Source organism: Vigna angularis, chromosome 8, assembly GCF_016808095.1.
Source record: "Vigna angularis cultivar LongXiaoDou No.4 chromosome 8, ASM1680809v1, whole genome shotgun sequence".
NCBI classification, from domain to species: domain Eukaryota; kingdom Viridiplantae; phylum Streptophyta; class Magnoliopsida; order Fabales; family Fabaceae; genus Vigna; species Vigna angularis.
Genome location: NC_068977.1, coordinates 6,561,650 through 6,583,661, shown reverse-complemented (window position 1 = coordinate 6,583,661; position 22,012 = coordinate 6,561,650). Strand labels below are relative to the sequence as shown.

The window sequence follows — 22,012 nt, the reverse complement described above, 5'->3', positions numbered from 1 at the left end:
TTTAGATGTGGTGATTAATCTAATGATGCTATCTTATCAAATTTAAGATTGAAATATTAAAATATACAAAAAGGAAAAAAAATGTTTAGGGTTTATATTTAAAAAATGAATCTTCTTTCCTACATAGAGAAATATAAAAAATTATTGTATAGGATGATCATTAATCATAAGCTAGATCATCACCCTAATTAGTCAAATACTAATCAGAAGTCCATCTCAAAATCTATAAATACATACTTGGTATTGAGACAATTTTTTACATTAACTACACATTTATTGCTAACACTAACAAATACTTACTTTAGCATGAGAGTGTTTTCTGCATGTAACACTCCAGTTCAATCCAACAGTATTTAGAATAGACTAGAGATAAAACAGTGATTTGAATTTGAAGATTTAAAACTCTTTGAATAAGTAAATATAAATACAAATATTCTCTTTATAGCTTGACTATTTTGATAAATTCTAAACTTGAAAGTAAACAATATGATTCAATAAATTTAGAGGAGAAAATAAATATTTTGAAAAAACGAAAAGAGAGGAAAAGAAAAGTTTGTATTTTTAATAAATATTGTAAATTATAGAAGTCATGAGAAATGTAATATATAGAGCTTTAGTTTGTTAACTTTGAAGGACACACCCTAAGACAAATTGGCAAGAAAGAATTGTTATGTTGACAATGTTGATAGCATAGTTGGTGATGGTTTGTCTTGTACCCTGTAAAAATTGATCCATTGTGTAATGAGTGTGATGTATCTCATCCAATATTAAGAATGACAGGGAGATGCGGCACTAAATTAATAACATGTGATAGTGTCTGGCAGAAGTGGCAAGAAGGACCAAAAGCCTGCGACGAAAACGATGTATTTTTTGCATAGGTTCCCTCTAAATTCGATTTCATTCCCTAATTCAACATTTTGGCCATCAAAATGGTCCAAACCTATTCAAGACTTAGTACTTATTTGGCCCTGCATCATACTTTCTCACGTACCACACATTCCCTTTTTTAATCATTCACCTTCCTATACTAAATATCATCAATTCTATAAACAAAATCATATATTTAACATATACTTCAAAACCAAATTTCATTTTACAAATTTTGTAAAATTTAATCTAAATTAAAATTAATTTATAATATATCAATTTTATATTATAAGTCAACTTTTTATAAAATTAAATTATTTTTAAATTTTATGAACTAAAGACATAATTAAGTAATATACTTTTATTAGTTTCTAAAATTTGTAACTTAAAATTCAAGAAATGTAGTAAATTTTTGTTCTGATAAAATACTTCATTCTTTAAATTGATGGCTTCGTTAAAGAAAATTAAATTAAATGTCGTTTTCACAAGTGAAGATAATATGATATATTCTTTTTTTTATCGAATATTTAACTAACTTATACTTCTTACATTTATTATAGAATGGAGATGAAAGTAACAAATATAAAATATTATACTATTTCATGATATATATATTAGAATAAAAAGTTACTGTCCTTTTTCATATATCAACCGTGAAAGTAGATGAAAGGATTGTAGGAAGTAGTTATAAAGATATATACAAAAATCAAAGTACATAATAGATGCATAATTGATAAAATAGTAATTATTAATTAAGATAGTCTTAAACTTTGAAACCGAGGCATAAATATAATATAGTATATAAATTAATTGAAAATTAGGGGAATTGATAAAAAAAATTAGTAATATTGAACTTACAATTTTAAAAATGACTTATAAATAATAAAAGTCAATGGGAAAGTAGTAAGGAAGTATCGAGCTTACAATAGACATGTTTATGTTTATGAGCAGTGTAATTTACTTAATGAAATTTTATTAAAATGAAAGATGAATGGGAATGGTTGAACAAGTGCTTTAAATAATCTGCAGGAATAATTCCACACTCAAATCTTCACACAATTATCTTTCCAATTTAATGAAATGTTAATTCAGTAGAAAAAAATGAATAATGTTATACCTTCCTATTTTCCTTTTATTAATTATTTTAATATTTTATAAAGCAAATATCAATACAAAATAAAATAGAGTATATTTTTAAAATTAAATACTTTTTTTAAAGGTAAATTTTATTTAAAAGATCATAAGTTTAAAATTATTCTAAAAGTCTATTCCATATAAATTTATTGATTTACTAACATTTTTAGTCTTCTATAATAAAAAAAAATACTTTATAGAATACATATTGTTAAAAATGTTGGTCAATTATAAATAATGTTATTACTTTTTTTCTTTTAGTGGTGTGATTAAAACTTGAATTAAAAGTGGATGAACAAATTGACCAATTTTGTTTGAGTTGAATTAAATATTTAAAAATGTGAATTTTATAATAGTAATAATGAATAGAAGTTGTTGAAGTTTGAAGTAACAGATGAGAATATATATATATATATATATATATATATATATATATATATATATATATATATATAAATAGTGGTTTTGTTATTGTTTTGGTCTGACAAACTCCACATGGTCCTTGAGAAAGGCCCAATCCACAGACCCACCCACGTTGTTGTGTCTGCATACAACCACAGCAGATCTACCTCTCTTTCTCTCTCTTTCTTTTTCTTTCAATAAAACAATATCCAAATAAATTTTATGTCATACATTAAATTCTACACCCTTATACTATCTCATACAACCTAACTATCATAATTTCTCTTATATATTTCAACATTATTTTATAATGTTTTACCGCTAAGGATATGAGTTTTTTTTATATATTATTTTAATTTTTTATTAATATAAAACTTTTAACTCCCATTTTTATTTATAACATTTTTAAATAGAAAATATTTTAAGAATGATATGTCTTATGACTAGATTACACACCAACAATCATGTTCTAATATGATAAAATGTAACATTAATAATTAGATCTAAAATCAACTTCTACATAAAATGAAGATAATTAAAAATTTAAACTTGAATTAAAAATCTCAAATTAAATAAAAATATAAAATTTAAATAACATATAAGAAAAAACTCAAATGAATGGGATTACTTATAATTTATTATTAATAATTTTTTAAAATTTAACACTTTTTTACCTCTTTGGTGATAATACATCTCCAATACTTCTTTTTTAATACTTCTTTTCTAGGTGCATATTATAATACTTGTACAGTAAACAGATTTGGGTTTTTTTTAATCTAAGAATTTATATATATTTTTTAACAAGCCTTATCTGTCTCATGCTCTCTGATTTTGACACCTCAAAAACCACTCTTTTTCTCATCTCTCTTACGTAATGTGAATGAAAGAAAAGGGTGTTTCTGCGAGTTGTTTATTCTTGGGGCAAAATTTTCAACACTTGCCTTCTTCATATATACACACTACGATTCCTCTCTCTCACACTCTTTAGCCTCAACAGCTGCATCTTCTGCAAGAGAAAGGAAAACTAAGATAAAAAATATTCCTCTGCTCAGTTAAAGAAAGAAAAACATCTCTTCTTGGGTCTCACAAATTTCCCTCTTCTTTTCTGCATCACTTTGGAATTGCTTGGTTTCTACTTCTGTTTTGTTCTTTCTGTTCTGCTTTTGCAGCATATATATTCTCTTCTCTGCTGTGCCAAACCCCAACATCACCCAGTTTCTCCAATTTTCTGCTTTCTATCTCTCTTTGCTCCATTCAAGGTCTTGGACATTCTCTTCCCTTCACACATGCACATGCACATACACATGTCATGTGTGTAACACATAAAAAAAGCATGAAATTTGCATGACCAAGTCTTCTCCTAGCTTGATGCAAGTTCAGGTCAATGCATTGATGTTATCAATTTATCATCTTTTTTAGAAATTCCTCCTTCTGAAGCATCTGGGCACATTTCAAATTCTTTCTATCCCAGAACAAAAGGTCTTTAATTTATTCTTTGTGGGAGGAGGATGGTGGTTAATCAGACCTTGTGAACTCTGAAAAGTTGAAGGGTAGCCAAAAAATGTCTAAAAAGGTCTTCACAATGAAGGATGAAAATCCAGAGTTGCAGAAGCAAATTGGGTGCATCAGTGGCTTTTTTCAGCTTTTTGACCGCCACAGGTTCCTCACAGGCCAACAAGGTAGCAGCCACAATCAGAACATACAAACTAAAGGTAATGTGATCTGCAACATATATGTTATTGCTATATATGCATTTTGATTTTGATGATGCTTTGGATAGTATTAATGTTAACTTGATAGTTTTTTTATTATGTGATATTCATAAACTTTACCTTAAAAAAAGGTCTAAATGACAATTTTTGGTTGACATTAATAAAAGGGACTAATTGTCAACGTTTGATTGGCATGTATATTGAGTAAAATCTCTTTCTTTCAACATAAATTGGACTGGCCCTATCAACTTGCAATTTGTCAGTCATTTAATGTCACAGTTTTCTTCTCACTAGTTATTTTGTGTTCAGCTTTATGTTAAATTTTGATGGGATGAGAAGGGTGATAGCTAACTAACTTGTCATTGGTAAAAGTTCTTTCGCTGCCTCTAGTAAGAAGATAAAACAATGTTTTTTTTTTCTTTGAAGTGGCTCCGAATTAAATGGATGCATTCTCCAAATTAAATCAATATTTCAAGATAATGTAGAAACCATTTCCATTGTATATGAAACCTATTCTTCAGATGTTTAAATATTAAATGCTTTAGAATGTCAGTTTTCATTCTTTAGCAGTGCCTGGGATGCAGATATGTTTTTCTTTTAAAAATTTGTACCTTACCATTCCCAGTAGTTATTTCACTTTCCTCATTTAATATAAGATGAGTGTTTGGTTGAAATAATTATGGAGAAATAAATTTCCTTTAACCAAATACAGACAAATGCAGACTTTATACATTTCCAGGTAGCACATGGTTCTGCAAAAATGTTTTCTCATTGTTACCATGCATAACCTTTGCAGCTAAAAAATGCATTACTGTAAATAAGTACAGGTTCAGATTTTTCCATTAAAAAAATTAAGATTCCTTGTACGATAAATGTTCTTATATAACAATTCATGATTGCCTCCATATACTTATCTCAAATCCATGATAAATATAGATAAATTATTGTATAAAAATTATGCTTGATTGTTTTTGGTACTGAGCATGATGGTTCATACATTTAAATTAGGTGTATTAAGCTTATAATTATCATTACATACTTAATAAACTATTTATTATTTAACCGTGTGTTAATCTTTAACTTGTTACATTGAACTGTGATGATGATGCTACTTTCTTTAAAGACATACCTTTTGAACCTGGCAATATATCTATCAGAAAGAATTTAAGAATGAAGACTTTGTTTGGATTAATGTTTTCACAAGATATTCATTCAAATTATTTCCCACTAAAATTCTCTTCCTTTCTCAGGTGGAACAAGGAACCAGGTGAAAGAGGTGAATAATACCACTCAAATGGCAATGGTAAGAAAAGTGGCTAAAAGTTTAAATCATGAGAGAAACAATAAACTTGATAGAAACAATTAAGAATGGAAGTTTGCTTTGCAGGGAAAGAATGTGAAGGTTGCAGGAGAGAATCAGCAATTCTCCACAGAATCATCAGGAACTTCAATGTCTTCATCTTCTCGTTCATCTAGCATGTCATCCCTGGAGTTCAGCAGAGCAATTCAGATAGAACCACCGTCAATAATCAGTCCAATGAAAATTCCAGAGAATTCTAATCCAGAAATAGAAGTGAAGCAACATGGCAACAAAGGCCCTCACTCCCTTGATTTCTATGACATTGTGAAAGATTCAATGCATAGAGATGTTCAAGGATTGTCTGTAAAAATTGTGGCTAAAGGGGAAAAGAAAGGTAGAATCTTGAAACACGTTGATTCTCCCAGGCCTTTGGAGCCCCCAAAACCTGTAAATATGGTTGCTTGGGATTCACCGAGACTCTCTTATGACGGGAGGGACACACAAGATTCATTAAAGTCTGCTAGAAAACCTAAGGAACTCCCAAGGCTTTCCTTGGACAGCAGAGAAGGATCCATCAAAAGCTTCAATGAAGGAACAAAATGTCGTGGCCTTCTGAAGGGTCTACAGAAAGGGTATGGTAGCTCTGGCACAATGTTTAAGCAGCTGCAGGAACCAGAAACTTCTAGAAGATCATCCAGTGTTGTAGCAAGGTTGATGGGACTAGAAACCTTCCCAGGCGGTACAGAAGCATGTGATATTCAACCACGGATATGTTCCAGCAAAAATGAGTCAGATGCAGAATCTTGCACAAATGAGAGTGCATCAATGAAAGGGTCTACCTTTCTTCAGTTTAGGAGGGATGCTTCAATCCTCAATGTGACACCCTATTCACGGTTTTCCCTAGAATCTGAAGCAAGCCAAGGTTCTCAAATACAGGTTTCAAAGAGAAGTGAATCTTCAGCAAAAGCATCAAACCAATCGCTCTCTGTATATGGGGAGATTGAAAAGAGGATAGCAGATATAGAGTTCAAAAACTCTGGAAAGGATCTCAGAGCGCTTAAACAGATTCTTGATGCAATGCAGAGATATAAAGAATCATTTGAGATTACAAGGGACCAGACTTCAAATTCTCTATCTGACCATAGGAGTAATAACAGTCTCAGTGAAAACTCTGTGGTTAAAAGCCCAAGAATACGGCAGAAGGACCCAGCATCCACCCCTTCTGAGATGAGAAATTCAACCCAGGGTAGTAAGTCACCAATTTTCACCATGAAACCAGCAAAAGCTGCAGGAAAAACTGGCAAGTTTGGTTCTGCTAATACTGCAAATGGAATAGTGGGTGAGAAGCTTGACAGGAAAACAGCAAAGGGTATAAGTCCAGCCATCAGACAGGCCAAGGATTCCCTTGGCCAACCCTTCCACTCGGTGGATAAGAGCAACAACAAGATGAGAACATCAAAATTCTTGCAATCCCCAAAAGTTGCTCAAGTAATCAATGGGGAAAACGCCACCAACTCCAACAATACAACAGGGGCCAAGAGCCCAAGGCTACAAAAGAAGTTTGGTTTGGAGAGGCGCTCACCAACAACTATCCCATCATCAGAATCATGCAGTAATAGAAGACAACATAATAGACAATCAGTGGAATTATCTTCCCCAAGTACTACACCCAGACAAAGATTCAATGAGACCAAAAACCAAAGGGAGGATTTTAAGCAAGAAGTTGGCGTAAAAGTCATTCAAACTGATCAAAGTGTTAGTATATCTTCTTCCATCTTTGAATTCTTGCAACTAGATCAGCTGGTTTAATATTTTTCTTTTCATTGATCAGAATGCAGCAAAAGATTTGAGCAAGGAAAGCTTTCAAGTTGAGAAAATAATTACAGCAGAGCAACCAAGCCCCGTGTCTGTTCTTGATGCTGCTTTCTACAATGAAGAACCACCTTCACCGGTCAAAAAGAAATCAGACATCACAAGAGATTTAGGTACGTTACAAACTTCATTTCTCAGAAACATAGATTGAATATTGAATCAGTCCACAATCGTCTATAAAATGAATCATTGGACAAATTACATTTCTAAACAGGTTTTGTTACATGTTATATTGTTGACTTTCTTCAAATTTATTGCTACAGATGATACTCTTTATGATAGCAGTGAGGAGAACTCGGAAGATCTCCCGCTTTTATCCAACAATGCAAAAGCCAACTTCAGCAGTAGAACTCAAAATTTGGTTCAAATTCTCCACCAAATTGATTCCAATGATGAGAGATTTACCAATTTCAGAGACTACAATGATCCTGACCATAAATATATATCAGAAATACTGTTAGCATCAGGGCTTCTCAGCAGTCCAAGCTCTAGCTACGATTTTCATTCATCAAGTCACCCTATAAACCCAAAGTTGTTCCTTGCTCTAGAGCAAATCAACACAAACAAGAATTGTTTCAACATTGAATACAATGCCAAGAAAATTGCTGGGCTGAGTAGTCCTCAGAAAATGCAAAGAAAGCTAATATTTGATGTTGTTAGTGACATTCTAGCTCAGAAACTGATATTGGAAAGTTCTACTCCGTGGTGCCAGTCGAATCAGCCAATAAGTAGAAAAATAAGAGGGAAGCTGCTGTTGGATGAGCTTTGCACAGAAATTGATAAGTTGCAACATAAAAATAGGAATGACAAACTGATTAACGAGGATGAGAACATGACAAGCCTCCTGTGGGAAGAGTTGATGCACTATCCCTCAATTTACACAAACAGTTACATGGAAATTCCAAATGTTGTGTTGGATGTTGAACGGTTGATCTTCAAAGATTTGATAACTGAAGTTGTGAGAACTGAACTACCTAACCATTCTGGTAAGCACTGCAGACAACAACTATTTTCCAAGTAGGAGTTCTGGGTAATGAGTCTGAGAAATAATTTTCAGCCTTCATCTGTAAACTTTCTTTTCTACCTATACTTATACTTTGAGGAGGGGAAAATAAGCTAATTAATAGAAATTTTAGATTTTGTTTCCTGTCTAAACTCATTAAGCATTAATGTCTACAATCATTTTTTTGCATGGATTTATAGTGTATGTTGAAACAATACAAATAGAAATGCAGATAAATGTACATATCAATGACATGTTCTTCTTACGTTCAATTACTGTTGTCTTAAATTCAACAAAGAAATGTCCACTTATATATTGTTGAATACATTAAAACTAGATATAGGATTAATCTATCTTTATATATTGTTGAATATAGAAAAACTAGATATAGGATTAATCTCCCTTTATATATTGTTGAATATAGTAAAACTAGATATAAGATTAATTTGCCTTGTATAAAAAATACACATAGTAATATATTTATAATAATGAGAATGTGGGCTAAGCCCAAATAAAAATGAATATGTAAAAATAATATAATTAACATAGGAACTGTGTTTTCTTAATTAACCTAAAACGCAATATATCTAACATTCTTTCTTAAGTTAGTGCATATAAATTATATATACCAAACTTGTTGCAAATATAATCAATTCTCAGTCCCTATAAAGATTTAGTGAAAATATCTACTAACTGATCATTTGAGTTGACGAATATAGTCTTGATGTCTCTAAATACAATCTTCTCTCAAATGAAATGATAATCAATTTCAATGTATTTAGTCCTCTCATGAAAGAAATGATAAGAATTGATATGAGAAGCAACTTAATTGTCACATATAAGTGTCATTTCAGTGATATCTCAAAATTCGAACTTTTTAGGCAATTATTTAAGTCAAGCAAGTTCACAAGTTGCTAAGGCCATAGTTTTATATTCTGTTTCTACACTAGATCTTCAGACGAGTTACCACCAATGGAGATATAATACCCGAAAGTAGACATTTTATTAAAAGGAGATCCTGTCCAATCAACGTCTTAATAGCAAACAACTTTTTATGGTTATTAGAACCATATAACAAACTTTTTTCTAGGAGATCCTTTAATGTACTTTAATATATGGATGATTGTATTCTAATGATCTTCACATGAGAAATTGGCTCACTACACTGATTGCAAAGAAAATGTCAGGATGAGTAACTGCAAAGTAATTTAATTTCCCAACCAATCTCCTATACTGCACAAGATCTGAAATAGGCTCCCCCTAATTTGGTAGGAGTTACTAGGATCCATGGGTGTGTCAACAAATTTTGAATTCATCAACTCAGTTTCCTCTAAAATATCAATGCATACTTCCTTTGAGATATAACAATACCATTGTTGGATTAAGCTACCTCAATAACCAAGAAATATTTGAGTTTGTCACAATATTTGGTCTGAAAATGGTGACAAAGGTGTTGTTTCATCTTGGAGATGTCATGATGACCATAATGTCATCAACATATACTATTAAATAGAGACATCCAACACTTGAATGATGGTAAAAGGCTGAATGATCTGTCTCACTCTGAGTTATACCAAATTGTTGAATAATGCTACTCAATTTTCCAAACCAAATCCTAGGAGACTATTTTAGGCAATATAAAGATTTGTAAAGACGACATACCAGTCCAGAAGACTCCCTTGAGCAACAAATTTGGGAGGTTGCTCCATATAAATTTCTTCTTGCAAATCTCCATCGAGGAAAGCATTTTTAACACCCAATTGATAAAGAGACCATTGTTGAAGAGTAGTCATGGCTATAAACAAATGAACATAAGCCATCTTTACCACTCGAGAAAAAGTATCACAATAATCTAATCCAAAAATTTGCGTGTAACCTTTGGCTACAAATTGAGCTTTGAAGCAATCCATAGTACCATCAGAACCAACTTTGATAGCTAGAACCCACTTGTAACCAACAACAAATTTCCCAAACAGTAATAGGACAGGCTCCCAAGTTTCACTATTCTAAAGAACACTTAGTTCATCTAGTATGACATGACACTAACCAAAACGGGCTAAGGTAGGTTTAAAAAGGTGAAAATAATCTATGATAACTAAAAGCAATATAATGCAAGAGGAGTAGAAAATATTCTTTTACGGAGGGTAATTCGAATGTCAGACTTAGTTATCGGAGTCGGAGGAGACAAAATAGTTGGTACTTGAAGTGAGTCACTTAGTGGTTATTGAGAATAATATCTTCAACTATAAACCTAAAGTGGTGGTGGAGGAGAATTTGACATTGGATTAGGTACAAATGAAGGATCACAAATTATAAGAATGTCAATTGTAGTAGACAGAGACACAAGTAAATAAAAAAAGACTTATTAAAGGTGACATCTGTAAAAATAAAATAGCGGTTAAGAGAAAAAGAGAAACACTTATATCGTTTTTTGTGATCGAGTAAATCCTAAAAATCATATTTGTGTGATCTAGGATATAACTTATCAAGAACAAGATCAAAATTATGAACAAAACATGTAGACCCAAAAACTTTATTAGGTAAGGGACATAGAGGTGCATGAGAAAATCAAATAAAATGAGAAATTTTGTTATTTAAAACCAAAGGCATGTAGTTAATAAAATACGTTGCACTAAGAATACATTCGAAAAATGTTGAGAAATCTCACCATAAATTAAAAGTGTGCAAATTGTTTCAACAAGATATTTGTTCTTGCACTCAACCACCCGATTTTGTTGAGATGTATATACACATGAAATTTGATAACGAATGCCATGAAAAATCATAAAATGGATTAAAAGAATAGAAAAGGTATTCACTCTTATTATTATTTCGCAAAGTTCCAATAAAAATCTTAAACTAAGTTTTAATTTCATTATAAAAGAACTAAAATATAAAAAATAACTCAGAACAATTTTTCATTAAAATCAACCAAGTGCATTTGAAATAATCGTCACTAAAAATAATAAAATACTACATAACTTAATTAGACTTAACACAACTAAGTCTTTAAATATCAAAGTGAATTAAACAGGTGAGAAAACAAATAAACTATATTATATTTTCCTAATTGACATAAAACCTAATATATCTAAGATATATCTCTCTCTACAATATTTTCTTATAGTTGTAGGCGACTTTAAAATATATTTATATTTCATAAAATAAACAGCTCGTTTGCTTTTACCAAATTTTCATTTCTTTGTTTTTTGTTAGGGTCAACTCCTCCAAAGGTGCTAATGCCACAGCTTTTTATTATATGCTACCGTCTATTAAAAATTTATGATAATTTTCCTAAAATAATACTTATTATGTAAAATCAAACCGATAATACCTCCGATAGGTAAGGGTATCCAAAATCAAACCAATAAAATAAAATAGATAACTGATAAAATAAAATAAAAAATTGAATTGATTTGATTTATTTTATTTCAAAACCTAACCGTTCAATTTAGTCTAAATTTGATACTTGATAACTCACAAAACTAGACCACTAAACTCATGAACCCAAATATATGTGTATTTCTTCAAAATGTTCAACCCCATTACAAGTTGGGGGAAAGGGTTCCTTACATAGTCATAAGTGATGGACCTAAAAGAAATTAGGTCACATATTCTAGAAGATAAGACTACAAAGTAGGTTGACTATCCTCACTTGGAGGCCACATGTGCGTCTTCCTAGGTTTTATAAGGTTTTAGAAGACCAAGGATAACCTCTATTGGCTTCTTGGTCCACACAAGGTATTGGGGCCTTGAGTCCAACGCTCGTCTATTCTGAAAAGGGGATCCCCACATGAGAAAGGATGTATCCAAAAGCAATAATAATAATAAAAAAATACTAAATAAACTAAGGATAAAAGGTGAGTAGAAGTTGTCCCGTCTAGTCATGCTTATACTTTTGTATAAGAGACCCTTCATAATTCCTAATAGACCCTTCATGATTTTGTATATAATTAAGTTTTGTACAACTTAAAAATTGTACGCTTAAATTTGTACGCAATTAATTTTGTTAGATGCGTAGCTAATAGCCCAAGGCTACAAAAGAAGTTTGATTTAGAGAGACGCTCACCAAAAATAACCCCATCATTACAACCATGACAACATAATAGGCAATCAGTGGAATTGTCACTACACCCACACAAAGATTCAATGAGACCAAAACCCAAAGGGGATTTTAAGCAAGAAGTTGGCGTAGAAGTCATTCACACTCTTCAAATTGTTAGTATATCTTCAACTTGGTATATCGTTATTAGTCATGAGCTCATCAATTAGGTATATTTTGATTTATGGATGAGTGGGGAAATATCAATTGTTTGGATTCATGAATCTTTAACTCATTCATTCATTGAATTAACAAGTAGTCCATTGAATAACATTAATTCATGTATCAATTAGGTATTGTTTCGGTTGATATTTTGGGGGACCGAGAGACTAATCTGCTGATGTGTCTGAACCACTCGCTCGCTTTCAAACTCCTGCTATTGGTCGATCGGTGTTGGCATAAACCGATCGGTCTCCTTCTTGACGAGGGAGGATGTACATGTAAAAGATACTCCGATGCTCAAGTTAGGCGTGTGATTTGAAGAGTCTCGGCTCTTGGTTGAATATTTAGTGAATGGTTATCACTATTGAGTATTTGAGAGTCATGTAGAGTAAATAATGCGTAAGTGGAATGTACCTGGCTTTCAGCCTTGGCTTTGTATTTATAATTTACCTTATGGATCCTGAGCTGATACAAGCCAAATAAAATATAAACAGATACTTGGAAATCTGGTTGGTTGTTTATAATCACTCAGTCCTTATTTTATATGATACATTATGCTATTGGCTGATCGGTGTTGGCATAAACTGATCGGTCTCCTTCTTGACGAGGGAGGATGTACCTGTAAAAGATACTCTGACGCTCAGACACATCAGCAGGTTAGTCTCTCGGTCCCGCAAAATATCAACCGAAACATTTTGGCGCCCACCGTGGGGCCGAGCGTCAAACCCAATGGTGACCACGAGGAGCATGGAGGAAGAACAGAGCACCAGAAAGATTATTAGAAACCACAAGAAACCAAGACGAGCGTTCAGTCTCGACATCACTTTTTCATATCAACACCAGAAACTTTTGACAAAGTGAAAACTACACTACATGAATCATCATCTCTACGTGAGACATCACAAGATAAGTATTTTTTGAAATATGAATATTTCATAAAATATCTAATTGATAATGAATATTATAACAACTATTTTATATAGATATTTTAAATATATATAGTATAATCCATAATATATTATATGATATATGATATATTATATATAATATAGTATATAACTATAAATATAGTTATCTAATTATTATAACCGAAACATTTTTTGGCATGATTAAAATAGTCAAAGAAATTGTTGTGTTAGAGATAACTATAAACAACAATATTATAAAATCTCAAGACGGTTTTGATACCTTGTTTATTATATATGTTATTTATTCGGCGCAATTCATAATATCTGGTAACCGAATAATTTATTATACAGTTATATACCATAATATATATCATCATGAGAATTTCAGCAAGACGACATCTTGAAGAAATATATATCAAAATCCACGCCATCAACTATGCAAGTGCAGACTAAGATCTAGTCATAAGTGGACTTCATGCTTAAAGTATCATGGAATTCAATTAATGAAGGGAAAGTCTCCTATTGCAAACACTGATTGCCAATTTCGTCAGCAAAGTTCATAATTAACGATCAAGTCCAAGACCGAGCGGTAAATCCCTCTCGGGAGAGAGGTAAAACCCTCTCAAAGCCGAACGGTAAAGCCCGTTCACTAGGAAGCACTCCTAGCTCAAAGTAGAGAGGTAAAGCCCTCTCAAAGTTGAACGGCAAAGCCCGTTCCTTAGGAAGCACTCCTAGGTCAAAGACCGAGCGGTAAATCCCTCTCGGGAGAGAGGTAAAGCCCTCTCAAAGCCAAACGGTAAAGCCCGTTCACTAGGAAGCACTCCTAGCTCAAAGTAGAGAGGTAAAGCCCTCTCAAAGCTGAACGGTAAAGCCCGTTCCCTAGGAAGCACTCCTAGGTCAAAGACCGAGCGGTAAATCCCTCCCGGTTAAAGTTGAAGGTCGAGAGGTAAATCCCTCTCGGTTCATGTTGAAGGACGAGCGGTAAATCCCTCTCGGTTAATGTTGAAGGACGAGAGATAAATCCCTCTCGATAAATGTTGAAGGTCGAGAGGTAAATCACTCTCGGTTCATGTTGAAGGACGAGCGATAAATCCCTCTCGGTTAATGTTGAAGGACGAGCGGTAAATCCCTCTCAGTTAATGTTGAAGGTCGAGCGGTAAATCCCTCTCGATTAATGTTGAAGGTCGAGCGGTAAAACGCTATTGGTTCATGTTGAAGGTCGAGCGGTAAATCCCTCTCGATTAATGTTGAAGGTCGAGCGGTAAATCCCTCTCGGTTAATGTTGAAGGTCGAGCGGTAAATCCCTCTCGGTTAATGTTGAAGGACGAGCGGTAAATCCCTCTCGGTTAATGTTGAAGGACGAGCGGTAAATCCCTCTCGGTTAATGTTGAAGGTCGAGCGGTAAAATGCTCTTGGTTCATATTGAAGGTCGAGCGGTAAATCCCTCTCGGTTAATGTTGAAGGGCGAGCAGTAAATCCCTCTCGATTCATGTTGAAGGACGAGCGGTAAAACGCTCTCAATTCAGCAAACAAAACCTCTCCCAAACTCATAAGTCCTATAGTTAACCATGGCTAAAGCCAAACGCTTAACTCGGACTTGGGGGGCATAATGTATCGTATAAAATAAGGACCGATTGGTTATAAACAACCAACCGGATTTCCAGGTAATCTGTTTATATCTTATTCTGTTTATATTTTATTGGGCTTGTATCAACTCAGGATCCATAAGGTAAATTATAAATACAAAGCCAAGGCCGAAAGCTAGGTACATTCCACTTACGGATTATTAACTCTACATGACTCTCAAATACTCAATAGTGATAACCATTCACACGCCTAACTTGAGCGTCAGAGTATCTTTTACAGGTACATCCTCCCTCGTCAAGAAGGAGACCGATCGGTTTATGCCAACACCGATCAGCCAATAGCAGGAGTTTGGAAGCGAGCGAGTGGTTCAGACACATCAGCAGGTTAGTCTCTCGGTTCCGCAAAATATCAACCGAAACAGGTATATTTTGCATCACCAATTGTTTTGTTACTAGGAAACAATATTTAATTAATCAATTTTAGTAAATTGCATATATTTTTCTTTAAGTTTCCTATACTTTCAAAAAAGGATTTTGTTTAGAATATTGTTTTATACAGGTTAATCAAATGGGTGTGGATATTGTATATGTTGATGATTGATGAATATGGTAGTGTATAATGTTGCTTAAAGTATGATATAAGGGTGATATTGAATTTTTTTATTGGTATAGTATCAATGTTTTGCGTAATTTCATGGACCTTGTGTTGAGAATCTTTGGTGGCATGCAATAGTGTGTTGTATTGATGTGGGAGTCCAGACATTGGAGATTATCCTGAAACTCTAATGTCTATCCAGTCTAAGGTAGAGAAGGGTAAGACATGTGGTGAGAGTAGGAGATACTAGTCTAGGGGCATTACTTCGGCCTAAGGCGTTAACAGACTAACTTTATATGTGGTAGGATGAAACTCATTGACAATCACTCTGCAAAGCAGTAGAGGCCACCATAAGTGCATGACTCCCTAAGATTTTACATCAATGCTTTGTCCAAACAATCAAGTCTAGAATGCCTGATTGTATGTCTTAGAATGAATTGATATAACATGTATGTATGTTAACAAATGTATTTCTATTGTATGAAAGATCTTTTGGTACATTAGCTTATTCTTTTTTTTCTATTTATTTCTTCTTGTTGCGATTATCACCATGGTAGGAGCAGAGGAAGATATTCCAGTTGATCCAGTATAAAGTGAGAGATCGATGCATTAGAACCTTAATTAGGTTTTAGAATTCTATTTTCCCTGATAGTGTGTCTATATAATTGATTATACACAAGCTTTATGAATTACTGTAATATAATAATTATATTTCTATCTTACCTGTTTATGAATGATCACATAAGTAACTTTATTTAATAGTTTTATTTATTATAATGGGATGTTATAATTTTTAATACATTATATCCTTGTATCTACATCACATTTTTGGTTGAGTTTTCTAATTGCACATGAATTTCGAAGACATACTTTAAATGGATAATTTATTGGTAATGAAAGTAAATATTTTTGCATCTATTATATATTAGTTAAGCTTATATAATTCTATTAACCATGTTTTTTTTGTTATTAGCACTTATCCGGATATAAATTTTGAAAGGTACATCAATTAATTACACTAAGTAAATAATATTTGTTCGATTTTTATGTGTATTAAATGTCTTAATTATGTTTATATTTTATTATAAACAAATTAAAAATTGCAAATACAACCATTACAAATTATAATTAATGACAATCATCCTGCCTATCATAATTGAAATAGATTAAATCAATAATTCATTTGTTTATGAAATAATGTAAAATTATTATTTCTTGCAACTTTAAATATACATATTTGTTTAATTCCAAAACACTTGACTACCTCAAAATAAACATATTTCTTTTGCAACATATTTTATTAACATTTATAATACATTGAGATATACATATTATATTAGTTTATGAACTTGATTGATTTTATTTTTTGTGTAGTTTGTTTACAATAGTTGATCATTACATAATTTATTTATAATTTTTTAAATTATTCATCTTTCATTATGATTAAGTTTTAGTTATATTGTTATGGTATGAAGCCATATATTGTAGGTTATAAATGAATTTTTATTTATTGTAGGTAGAACCAATATTAAAAATAATAAATGACAATAGTTATTTCATGATTATTAATTAAAATTTGTCACTCTACTCTTTATAGTGTTTTTTTTTAACATGCACTGCATATATAATTACTACGATCTAAATTTTAATGATAATAAGAATAATTCACACACTGTTATTAAAGAAATTTTTTAATCGTTATTAAAATCTTAATGATTCATAAGTAATACTCAGAATTTTACTGCGTCAGTTTTCTTTAAAATAAACTATACCAGTATGTTTTTGAAACTAAAATAAAATTCCACTAATAAACCTGAACAAATTAACTCCTAAAATTTCATTCACAGTATCTTTTAAAAAAAATAAAAGTTCAACTGATAATCTAAACCTAAACTCTTCTAGGAGTAATTGTAGGTTGTGCACATTAATTATTTTAAAACACAACTATATATATATATATATATATATATATATATATATATATATATATATATATATATATATATATATAGGGTTAATGGTCTATTAAAATGATGATAAAATGAATTCCAATTAAATTATATTAATGTTATATTAAAAAAAAAATCATATGCTACCATGATAATATCATTATTGATTTTTACATTACTTTTTTATAAAAATTCGTATACAAATTTTGATGACAACAATAAAGTTTCAATAATGCTAGAAAATTATACATTTATAAAATTTGTATGATTTTTTGCTGAAATATTTTGAGATTATTCTGAACCTTTGATAGTGTTTGTAAGTGATATATTCACAAAAATTGATCTGGATTTATATAATGTGAAAACATTTCAAATAGAATTTCTTCCAGCTTTTTCTTAATAAAAATAATAGTTTAATATAAGTTCAATATTTTTAAAATTAAAATAATTTCATATATAAAGAACTTTTTTTTAAATATAAAGAAATAAGTATAGGTTACTCAAAATAAATTTTCTAAAATAAATAACTTTTTTTATATTCAAAATTCATTTATGTAAAATTCTTATTAAAATATTACTTTTAATATTAATTCATGTAAAGAATTTTCATTACAAATTATCTTAGGTTTTGAGTTTTCTTTACTAAAAAAATATCAAAGAGATTCCTCACCGGTGAGTCATAAACATTTTAAACATATATAAAAATGGATATTTATTTCCAATTCAAAACATTTTAAACATAAATAAAAAGGGATATATTACTTTTGAGGCTCATTTAAGGGTCTGTTCTTTTGAATGGATTTGAGAGAGTGGATTTGAGAGGATTTGAAGATAATTTTTTGTGTCGTTTTTTTAAGCGAATTTGAAGGTAAATGAGAGTGAATTTGAAAATAAAATTTGTGAGAATTAATATAGAATTGTATTGACGTGACAAATTAAAAAAAATTATTTTCAAATTCATTTTCATTTACCTCCAAATTCGCTCAAGAAAACGACAAAAAAAATTATCTTCAAATCCTCTCAAATTCCCTCAAATCCATTCCCTCAAATCCAGTCAAAAGAACAAGGCCTTAATGATGAAACTTAAAAAAAAAACAATCCTAACATTATAAATTATCCCATTCTCAACAAATGAATTCATGATTATTAATGTAATAGAGTAACTATAGCAGGAGATTCCACGAGCAAAAAAAATAATATATATCTCATTATATTCATTATTTTTCTCTATCTTTTTCTTGAGCTTATTATTTCTTATGTATATTTAAAGGCAGTTTAAATATAAAGTCAGAAGCCATTTTGAAAATTCCTCTACTTAAAAAACTCTTTATATTAAAAAATATATCTATTAAAAAAACACTTATAACTTAAATTCAAGATGTCTTTACAATTTTTTTCTTAATCTCTCTCTAAATGTCTACCTAACTAAATAAGTATCTATATGCATCAGTTTTCTTGTGCTGGTGTTTGTACACTTCGAAAAAAATTAGGTATACTTTCATTTGCCATGTTCCATCTCATAGAATATATATATATATATATATATATATATATATATATATATATATATATATATATGATGAAAAGAATAATAAAACATAATAAGAAAGTAATTAACTAATAGTAAGTATATAAGGGCATGAGAAATCCTGTCCATACAAACACACAAAACCAGAAAGAAATCACAAAAGAAACAATGAAAACGATAATATTATTATTCCATCTCCCAACATGGAACAGAGACTGAACTTATCCGAGCATGAGTTCTCTTTAGCTTAGCAATCACATTAGCACTTCAGGAACAGCTCTCATTCTTTTATATTTGCATGGCATTTTTATATAGATTGAACTGGATGGAAAATCAGAAAACCAAACCATAACTTGACAAAAACGGAAGCCAAAATTTTGAATAATGTTTTGCAATATGATGAACTTCCCACAGTTCTGAACAAGATCCATGCATAATTAATTTGTAGGGAGAAGCATTTTTGTAACTTTATTTTGCAGCATTAATGGCGCATCATCACTTGGAAGGAAAATCCTGGTCTTTACGAGAATGACTTTCACTGCTGTTAGGAGAATGGAAAAGTTTAGGCCTAACCAAGCTGAATGGCACTTTCCCAGATTGGCTCATGAGTTGTTGAGATGAATTTGCGAAGAGATTTTGAGATCCTGAAGTCAGCATCTGATAGTGGTTGAGTTGTCTCGCATTCATCTCCATTGCTGCAACATGTGAAGGGAAATATGGCTGTGTTGCTCCAGAAGGACACACCAAAATCTGAGGAGTAGTAGTATTCCCAGTTGATAGAGCCAAAGTTGAGGGGATTGGAACTACATTAATGCTGTGTATATCTGTTTGATTAACAAATCCATGGTTTGCCCAATGAGCAACATCACCTGAATTAGTCTCCCATTGGTAACCAAGTGATGGCATGGTGTTCATCAACCCCAAAAATGAAGGATGGTTTGGTCTTGGCAAGAGATTATTTGAAAAAACATGTGCACCATGACAGTGTTTATTATCACAATCACCAGCAGTATTAGTATTATTATTATTATTACTGTTATCTTCTTCATTTCTGTTTATCCAATTTGCTTTATCACTAACCATTTCTCCTGACTTTGATTTCCACAAAGTGTTTGTGTTTTGGCCTGAACCTTCACGAGAGGTGCTAACTTCATTACAAGCAACAAGAGATGGATAACCAAGGGTGAAGTTACCTGGAGGAATTGGAAGTGGTGGAAGTTCATCAATTTCGTGTTTTGCTGCATTCAGCAACCAATCAACAACCTTGCTGGGTTGATTCAGTCCAAGCCTATCTTGAAGGTCGTAGAGATGAATTGCTGTTGGCACTGAAAGCCTCACTCTCCTATCTCTTAGCCCTCTTACTGTGCACACTTTGCTGTGCCTGTCTTTTCCTCCAAAGGCTCGAGACACACGAACAATCCTTGGATCCTTCAGTTTCAGCCACTGAGAAGATGAACTCGATGAAGCCTTTGCCTTTTCATGATCACTTGAAGAAACACCTTCCTGTTTCAGTGGAAAATCTGCTTCTTTTATACTATTGATCATTGTATTTCTTTCATTCTTGTCTTCCACCTTCAACAGTCAACCTCCCAAACACCCTATCTGATTCAGAACAAGTCAAGATTGAGAAAAAATAAGAATATATATGTAGAGAGAGATAAGTATATAGATGAAAATTGAACTTCTTATTCATGAGAACTACTGAAGATGAAGATTATATCTAATTGATAATTGATTTTCTTCTCCAAGAGCTGAAGCTCCTTGCTTTTTTCTTCAAATTTTCAATTTGGAAGAGTTAAATTGAATATAACAAACTAGGTCAGTGTTTCTTATATGGATATGAGAAGAACACATGGCAACAAAGAGATTTCTCACTGGCCAACTGTTAGCCATGGTTAGAGAATGAACAGAAGCATACTCTATTGTGATGAATTCGAGGGGATTGGAAAGGATAATAAGTAAAGAAGAAGAACACATAAAAATATGCAAAAAAATAAGCAATTTCGTTAAAAAGATGCCCGTTTCAGATCAGATAAATGTTTGTGGAAAAATACTGTTAAAGTAAGAGAAAGGCAAGGCAAGAATAATGAGTCAAAGCAATTAGTGGGGTGCAACGACTACCGTGTGATTGTTCAACGCAGACACAATAATCAGAAGAAGTTTCACAACGAAAACGTGCATAATTGAAGAGGGTTATGGATAAACCCTAGATGTAGATGATAAGATAAGTAGTATGTAGCAAAAACACGCACGAAAACCTACCACTGATTGATGTCATGCAAACTGTTAGAAGCAAGGACGAAGGGTGCACCTTATATATAGCTTTGAGGCCAAAATCTGGAACTCTTTATGAAGGGTTTTTCAAAGTTGGGGTTTTCTTTGATTGCATAGAATAAAATGGTGAGGTTGAGTCTGCAGCTTGGAAAAGGAAGATGCCGGAATGACACCGACCACGCTGCACTGAAAGATAAAGCAGTGGCACATAGGTGGCCACGTGAGATATTACCCTATTGGTCAAACAAATTTAGTAATCTTTCATCTTATCATTTTCTGCTCAAGCAATAGTTTTCACTAATCACCATAATTAATGTTAAAAAGTTTTATGTCGACTAAACGCCCATAAGTGAGTTTCATTGAATTATCATTAATGTCTAGGGTTTGAGGCAAATTCAGCAGTTTTTATCAGAAAGAATGTTAGGAAAAAAGTTTGACTAACATTTTTCAAGTGGTGAATAATCTGCATCAATGGAACAGTAACTAAAACAAAAAAGTTAATTACTTGTATGTTTTGAGAAGATTATTCATCTTATGCAGAATTAGACTTGCTCTAATTGCTTATGTAAATTTTATATGATCTACGGTAAAGAATAAAAACTGTAAGATTTTTTTTAA

At 31.7% G+C, this 22,012-nt stretch overlaps 2 protein-coding genes across 6 annotated transcripts; one reads left to right on the top strand and one right to left on the bottom strand.

Annotated features, from left to right (window-relative positions):
• Positions 1–3,320: 3,320 nt before the first annotated feature.
• LOC108345793 (protein LONGIFOLIA 1) lies at positions 3,321–8,479 on the top strand. Its single transcript, XM_017584546.2, has 5 exons — positions 3,321–4,115; positions 5,366–5,418; positions 5,503–7,170; positions 7,247–7,400; positions 7,551–8,479. The coding sequence occupies exons 1-5, from the start codon at positions 3,965–3,967 to the stop codon at positions 8,306–8,308; spliced, it is 2,784 nt and encodes a 927-aa protein (XP_017440035.1). The 5' UTR covers positions 3,321–3,964; the 3' UTR covers positions 8,309–8,479.
• Positions 8,480–19,196: 10,717 nt separating this feature from the next.
• LOC108345794 (transcription factor TCP5) lies at positions 19,197–21,587 on the bottom strand. Of its 5 annotated transcripts, XM_052867674.1 has the most exons (3): positions 21,383–21,565; positions 20,314–20,722; positions 19,197–19,944 (listed from the first exon to the last, which is right to left on the bottom strand). In XM_052867674.1, the coding sequence occupies exons 2-3, from the start codon at positions 20,663–20,665 to the stop codon at positions 19,616–19,618; spliced, it is 681 nt and encodes a 226-aa protein (XP_052723634.1). In that variant the 5' UTR covers positions 20,666–20,722; positions 21,383–21,565; the 3' UTR covers positions 19,197–19,615. The 5 variants fall into 5 exon arrangements, with proteins under 5 accessions (XP_052723634.1, XP_017440038.1, XP_017440036.1 ...); XM_017584549.2 differs by having other exon boundaries at positions 19,197–20,722; positions 21,432–21,587; XM_017584547.2 differs by having other exon boundaries at positions 19,197–20,722; positions 21,383–21,564.
• Between the last annotated feature and the right edge of the window lie 425 nt (positions 21,588–22,012).